Raw genomic sequence first — 7,889 nt, forward strand, 5'->3', positions numbered from 1 at the left:
TTTTTATAATTTTATTTTACTTAGAAAAATTCTGTACATTTATATGAGATATTCTCTTAAATTACAGTTGTTGTTTTTACAGAGTAGATTTGGGGCCCAATAACATCTTTTAAACCAGCAGATGTATCACAGCTCAGTAATCCTCAGTAATGCCGTCCTTCAGGCTGTGAGTCTTCTTATTAACACAGATTTGACAGATTTGTTGTAACAATGCGGAAATTACGGCTGGATGAAATGGTTTTCTGCTGCTTGGTTAACTCATGTTCATGTGCACGTAAGCGTACACACGCGGGACTGTAATGACCAATCAGCAGATATTGTAAACCCTCAGTTTGCTGAGCTGATGAGTGGGGTTGGTAGAGCGAGACTCCACGCAGAGAGACGCTGCACACGCGGGGAACAGCACTCGGTTTCCGTTACAGTCACTGTCCTTCTGAACGCTCCGCACACAGCGGTAAGTGCCACCGGGTCTTTTTACAACAGGTTGAGACAACACGGAAAGCTGAGGTGTTCGTGTCTATTTGAACACTTTGAGTTTGGTGTTTTTTCCACAGCAGGCTGAGCGTGGACCCTTTACAAGCTGGCAGAAGATGCGTGATTTAATTTGGGCTTTAGCCGCGAGCAGCAGGCACGCGCGCGCTCCGTTTGGCTGTTTGGTAACAGTGACGATAAATTCTGACCGTAAACATCAGCAGCTTTTATTTCGTCTGTTTGAATAAACACCAACAAAACGCGTTTGTTTCATATATTCCTGTGGACTCTGTGTCCATGCTAGACCACAGATTTCATATCTAATGTAAAAAACCTTTAAAAAAATAATCTTGAATTGTTAGACTAATAGGATTAAACAGGTGTGGGTCACAGACCAGCGCAGTGGTAAACCCGACAGGTACAGTGAAATAAAAGAAGATGCTTCTGACATTGTTCTTTACGGTTCTGGAAGTTTGTTTAAGAATTGGTTTTCTGCTTCTTCATCTATAAGATGTTATTATCTATGTTAATGTGTGCTGAACTTTATGTTTAGTGACTGTGAACTTAGAAGTATAATATGTATATTATATATTATACCATATATAATCTCTGAAAGACTCTACAACGTTAATGATGTAGCGTTAGTCGTTGTTTCGGTCATTGTGGCTTCTCAGGGCAGAAACTCCTACACAGACTGTAGCAGAGTCTCTATCACTACTTCCTCTGATAAAGTTGGGATCTAATTACAGTAGTTGGATTATCCCGCTCACTGAATACAATATTATTCCTTTGCTAATTTGCTGTGGATGTTTGTGTTACTAACCTCTCAGATGCATCCATCAGAGCACGAATGAGTGTGGACGTTATATCAAAAGCACTTGGAAAAAGAAAGTGCTTGTTTAATTGGGTGAATGAGGCAAGTTGTATAGATTAGAAAAGCACTATATAAGATCCAGTCCATCAGCGTTTGGACAGAAGACAATGCTAAATGTGCGTGTTTTCTCAGACTGAACATGTTGCCAGGTTTGGGTCACACAGTGGTATTTCATGATCGAGTAGATCAAAAATCCTCTTGATCAGCCCTTTTCGGTATAGAGCGCGTGTTTCTATGCTCCCTTTTCAAGCTGATTCACTGACTCAGCGTCTTCAGTGTGAATGTGTTTGTTGTACAAGACCTGGAGAACAGTTGGCTCCAGAGAACTCTGGAACAGCAGCTTCTAACACACTGCAGAGAGCATTCAGAACAGTTTTACTCTGACAGGTTTTCAGCTGCATCTGTCAGGACGAGAGCTGGTAAACTGTTGTTTGAAGACAACATCAGCCTTCTTCTTGGCCTGCTTGACAGCTCCTCCAATTACAGCTCTCTGGGTGTAGTATGCTGCGTTTGCAAATACTGCTGCTCATCAAAGCCAGATTAGAGAGAATAAAAAAGGATGCTGCTCTCTGTCCTTTACGGATGTGAAAATAGGATTTGAATCAGGTACAGCTCCTCAGTGAAATTCTGTGTTGTACTGTCATTTTGCACAACCTCCTGAATATAACAGCAGAATACCACAACCGTTTTGTAACAAGAAAAGCTTGTCCTCTTGACCTCTGGTTTGGCATCTTGGGGAGATGTGAGCAAGCTGTTCAGCCTACCTCTGTCATATCATGTGGTAATAATGTTAGCAACAGTTCACCGGGAAGAGCCTTGAATAAACCTTCAACGATAAAAAAAACACAGGTTTCACTTCAGCTCTTTCTATGTTATAACCTTGCTCTTCTCTGCAGCTGGCACAAGCAAGAGTGGCCCACGGACTGGTTGTACCTCATACTTTCTACATTGCCTTGCAACATAGCTATCTACACCATAAATCCCACGTTGGTACCGGGAGAGACTTGAAATTTATGATTTTCAGGGTTTTTATCGTTAACTCTGTTTCCCTGGGTCTTTTCCCATGTTGTAGTTGTGCGTCTTATTTTGAAAGAAATATTTATGCGTTACCATAGCGACCAGAGGGCATTAAGGGGCAGAGAGGAGGATGTTACTGTCAATGTTGTTGGTGCATTTCAGGAGGACGCTGCTAATAAAGTTACACAATTACACAGTGAATTTATTATTATATTTACAAAATACCACAGTTTTTGTCTCAGTCGTATCATTTTATTTTGTTGTGTTTATCCGCCACACCTTAAAGGCTGGTCCGTGAAAATATTGTCTGACATTAAACCGATCTGTGGCACAAAAAAGGATGGAGACCGCTGATTTATCTGATAACCGTAACTATAGCCCTAACTATATGCTTTAGCAAAAAGGAACGTTTGAAGCCTGATCTTGAAAGTAGAGATAGTTACTCTATAAATTCGTACTGTATGTTTCTGTTGTGCTCTGTGCGTTTATTATATTTTCTCCCCCATCCCTTTCCCCCCCCCTGCCTGTCAGCTCAGACTTAGTCATGCAACACATATAATGTTATAACTGAAATAACACAAATGGAAATGAATAAATAAACAGCTAAAAGAAACACACGAAGAAGAGGAGCCTGCAAAGAATTTCTAGACTCATCCTGGAGAAGCAAACAGTCATAATTCTGATTGCAAAAGCTTCCAGACAGGACAGAGAAGATCCTGTAATGTACTGCAGGTGTTACTGCAGGTCTTTTGTTGTACTAGTAATATATGCTGCCAGTTATCATCTGTAGAAAGAATTAAGAAAAAATTGTTATTGGGGAGTAACAAAAAAATTCCCGTTGGTGCTTGTCTAATTAAAAACCAAAGTGTTTATTTGAAGTCTGCTTTTAGGAGGATGTTGGCTGCTTGTTTCTGCAGTATGTGAGTAATAGTGGGCAGGAAGGCTCCACTAGCTTCTCCTCTTGTAATCTGAATGCAATTTCTTTATTATTTGTCTCCTTTTATAGCACTCACTTTCTGCACTGGCATTTGTGTATTTAAGCCCTGTGACATGATGTTTCTCCAGCACTAACCTGTTTCAAAGCTCCTCTGGATGAAAGAGGAAGCACATTCCAGTGTAACTGTTACTTTGATCATCACACACGGTTAAGCTGCTATTCACTAACAGTTACTTTAATCACTTAGATGCAGGCTTCTTCATCATCTCTTGATTTGGAATATCCAGATTGAGATGAGATTATGTGTGGTAAGCTGTGAATTTGTAACTTTTCTCTTTTAGTCAAGAAGCAATGAAGATATTAGAAGAAGAATAAAGTCATAGATGGTTGTTGGTTAGTTTGACTTCGATGTTTGCACATGCGCCGTACCCCTCGGTGACTGGTACACACTCCTACATACACTAGAATAGTTAGACAATGGGCAAATCCATTTGAGCGGTAAAACCTGAGAGCTCCAGGTTTCTTCACTGTGTAATAATGGCTGATGTCCAGTCAGAATCAATGAGTCTGTGTGTGTTCTCCACCAGGCTCAATTCAGGCTTATTCATATAGTAGCAACCTAATAGGACAAATGGAGGCTGCATTAGGCAGAGGACGTTAGAGAGAGGGCAACAGTGACCAGGACATTTAAAAGTTAATGACTTAATGCTGAATTTGTTCAGTTCAGCGGTGTCGTCTCAAAGCATTTTCAGTGTGCAGGAAAGGAAAACATTTTTACCTGACACGACTCTGTTCAACTGTATCAACACTGAGTTATTACAATAGCTGATAACTAGTCTTGCTTGTCAGGGCTGCACTCTAGTGCTGAACACAAGAACTGATGTGGTTACATTATCATCCAAATTAAGCTCTGCAAGGCCAACGCACAACACCAGTGATTCATGGATTAGTCCGATGGCGATCAGTCTGATGGGGCCTGATAAATGATGAAAGCACGTTTCCTTTCAGTGGACTATTTGCTGTGTAAGCGTTCCTTCTAGATCCTTCAACGTGATCGTCATGGTCCTGAGTCTGAGGACTCGGTGTTTTGTGTTTCTTTATATTCTTCTTGTTTATTCTGCCTGTGTTCCCTCTGTCTGTCCATGGTGTCACTGTGTCTCCTCATGAGTCTGCCTGCCAAGTTCAGTGTCCGTTCTGGTTCTCTGTGTCTGTTAGTTTCCTGTTTTATTCTGAAAGTTCATGTCTCATGTCAATGTGTTCAGTTTTACCTTTCTCCTGTCTTGTTAGCTTAATTTCTCCCAGCTGTGTCTCCCTCCTGTTGCCCATTTCCGAATTACTCCCCTGTGTATTTAAGCCCTGTGTTTTCCTGTGCTCCCTGTTGCGTCGTACCCTCAACTTGCTGTGTGTTCATGATTTCCAGTCCTCCTGCACCTCAGTTTAGAGTTTTGTTTGCTTTTGTGAGTTTTATTTTGTGTTGAAGTTTTGTTCCAGCAATAAAGCTGCATTTTCAGTTGAAACCTCGTTTCCTAAGAGTCCTGCATTTTGGGTCCACCACTCCTGCCTGCCACACAGCCAACCATGACAATCAGTGCACATGGCTTTATCAAATCAGTTTTTAAGTGTACAAAATACTACAGCCCTATCAAAAGTGAAGTAAAATATACTATTTATATTAAAACATATGAGTGTGCATATTCAGTATGTTTTTCAGCATCAGGCCAACAGTTGCAGATTGCTTACATAGATCCACATCAGTGTGTTTGCTGTGCATACGAGCAGGTCTGTGTCTGCTGCAGAGTCTTTTCATGCTCCGGGGAAAGAATGAACTTATTATGTAACCAAAAACTTGGTCGTTTGAACAGGAGTTTGTCTTTTTGGACCATTCACTTTGTTTTCAAATATTTAGATCAGGTATCAAAACGACTCAGATTTGGGGGAAAAACATGGGATTAAAATATTTCACTAAGAATTCCTTCCACCTCGTGACATCCTCAGGTGAAGTCAGCAGCACTCCACACACACTATACACAGTGTGGGTAGAGCACCACCTTCCCCTATTAAGTTGCTTGACACTTTACCAGAATCCCTTCGAGGCGGTTTGAAAGGGGTTTTCCATGGCCTCTCCAAACTCCTCCCACACCCGAGTTTCTAATTCAGCCGCAGGCCAAGACACATTCTGCTTGGCCTGCCCGTACCTATTGGCTGCTTCCAAAATCCCACGGGCTAAGCCCAAGAGGACTCCTCCTTCAGCCTGATGGCTCCTTGTAACCACGGTGCCTGCCGTGGTGGTAACCCCACCACCAACAAACCACCTTTCTTTACCTGGAGAGGGCACTTTACCCTTAACTGACCAAGAACCTCGGCGGCTTCGCACTCTGCTGCTGATCACCCCAGTGCAAGCTCGACGTTATTGTAGTTTTGGTAGCTTCATCAGACATGATGAGTTGATTTTGGCTGTACAAATAATGAACAGAGTTGGTGAAATAGGAAAACCTTGGTGAAGTCCCACACCTACCAACAATGATTTTGACCAAGCTCCTTTAACGGTTGTATCCCACATTCCCAAAGCAAACTGAATGCTGTAAAATTCAGTTAAATGGGCTGATTTTTGATTGATTCATTTCAATTTCAAATAGTTAAAGTGCTGTGCAAAGGTCTTGAGCCACCTCTCAGGTCAAATGTAAGGATAGGTTATAAGGCTTTTTGTCAATTTAAGCCAATAATTAGACCTGAGCATCCTGTTTACAGACAGAAGTTATTTTCAGATGAAGCACTAATTTCACACTTCTTAGTGTTGTCACTGCACAGATCACCTGCTGGAAGTGAAAGCTTGGAAAGAAAAACACAATATGTGACTAAAAACTGTGTTTTTGCCATAACTAAGGCTTATGGGTGTACAGGCATTGAGCAGAGTACCGTGTGACCTCAGCATTTTCCCTGCGTAGTGAATGAGCGTGCAGTGCATGCTGGAATAACAGGAACTCTGCTTTCACGCCTATGTTTGAAAATGTTAGCTGCAGACAGCGTTTGTTTCTGTTGTTTCTGCTCGTGTAACAAAATCCTGCACTCCCACATCGGGCTGTAAAGTGCCAAGAAGTTGATGAACTGCCCTCAGGATGAATGTTATTAAATGCAGAATTGACATTTGTTTGTATTTATTTATTTTACAGATCCTTTCCACTGTCAGTCAAAACTGGAAGGACTATGACAGATAGACCCATCTGCCAGTTTGGAGTGAGCCAGCTGGGAAGATAGAACATTTGTGACTTCTACATCTCCATCACAAAGATGAGGAATATTATCCTGGGTATTGTTTGTCTCTGTATTTACCTGACCCTTGATGATGCACTGGCTTTAAATGGACGGAGGACACACACAGCAGATGGAGAGGGAATAGAAGCAGCCATCAGAGGAGAGAAGTTGCTGAAACGAGTGAGGCGAGGCTGGATGTGGAACCAGTTTTTCCTGCAGGAGGAGTATACAGGCTCTGACTACCAGTATATTGGCAAGGTAAGATCTGTGCTTCCGTTAAGGTACACTCAGGATGACATATTCCCAAATTAAATGAAATTCTCTTAATTAGCAGAAAGCATAATGATTTACCACAGCTGATCACAGTGCAGTATCAGGGATACTGTACCAACTGTGTTGTTTCTTATTGTTGTTCTGGGTTCTCAATAATGACACTGTTACTTGAAGAGAAGGTATTTTATCGAACTGTAGTTCACATGTGTCACCTGGCCTCTGTCAGTGCGCCCCAGGGTGGCTGTGGCTACAGTGTAGCTGCCATCACCAGTGTGTGAACGTGTGGATGACTGAATGTAGTGTAAAGCGCTTTGGGGTCCATAGGGACAAAGTAAAGCGCTATACAAATACAGGCCATTTACATGTAAACAAACTTTCGCCATCACAGTCTGCTCAGAGGTAACTCCCTCTAGCTCTCTGGTCCCTCTAGATAGACTCGGCGATTTCTTCTCAGCATAGCTCCATCTTCTGTCTGAATGATGTATGATCGTGGTTGATCTTTCCTTAGAACAGTCGCTTTCTGTGCCCATCCGTTGGATTTGTCTTTGAATCTCACTTGATCCCCAGCATGCAGTTCAGGTAGGTTTTTTGTTCCTCTGTCATAATAGAACTTCTGCTTTGCTTTCTGTTGCTCCTTGAACTTCTTCACGCTGTTTCCCTCCTTTGTTTTAAGCAGATTATCCTGAATGGGCAGGTTTGATCTCAGGCGTCGTCCCATAAGAAGCTGTGCTGGTGACATACCACACTCCAGTGGCGTTGTGTTGTATACTAGCAGGCTTTTGTCTGTGAACACTTCACTTGACACACCGTGTCGTGCAAATACGGCTTTCATCGAAGTGATTACAGCCTCTGCTGTTGTCGTTTGCAGTCTACATACTTCTGGATACAAAGAGTAGCAGTCTGTGACCACAATATAGTCCTTTCCTCCAGACACAAAGAGGTCAGCCCCCACTTTCTGATATGGTCGGTCTGGCACTGGGTGTGGCTTTAGTGGCTCGGCAGGATTTCTTGCTTGATATGTCAGACATGTTGAACAGTTCGACACTTCATTTGTCACATCCTGAT

At 42.2% G+C, this 7,889-nt stretch overlaps 1 protein-coding gene across 1 annotated transcript in view; it reads left to right on the forward strand.

Annotated features, from left to right (window-relative positions):
- Positions 1 to 245: 245 nt before the first annotated feature.
- Positions 246 to 7,889, forward strand: part of LOC102288781 (cadherin-6) — a gene marked incomplete at its 3' end in the record, with an annotated part of 57,504 nt that continues 49,860 nt past the window's right edge. The window contains 2 exon segments of the mRNA XM_005951919.3: positions 246 to 454; positions 6,470 to 6,809. Of these exon segments, the coding sequence (XP_005951981.2) occupies positions 6,588 to 6,809 (222 nt within the window).

This window comes from Haplochromis burtoni, unplaced genomic scaffold (genome assembly GCF_018398535.1).
Source record: "Haplochromis burtoni strain Fernald_Lab_line unplaced genomic scaffold, NCSU_Asbu1 Contig_859, whole genome shotgun sequence".
Taxonomy (NCBI): Eukaryota; Metazoa; Chordata; class Actinopteri; order Cichliformes; family Cichlidae; genus Haplochromis; species Haplochromis burtoni.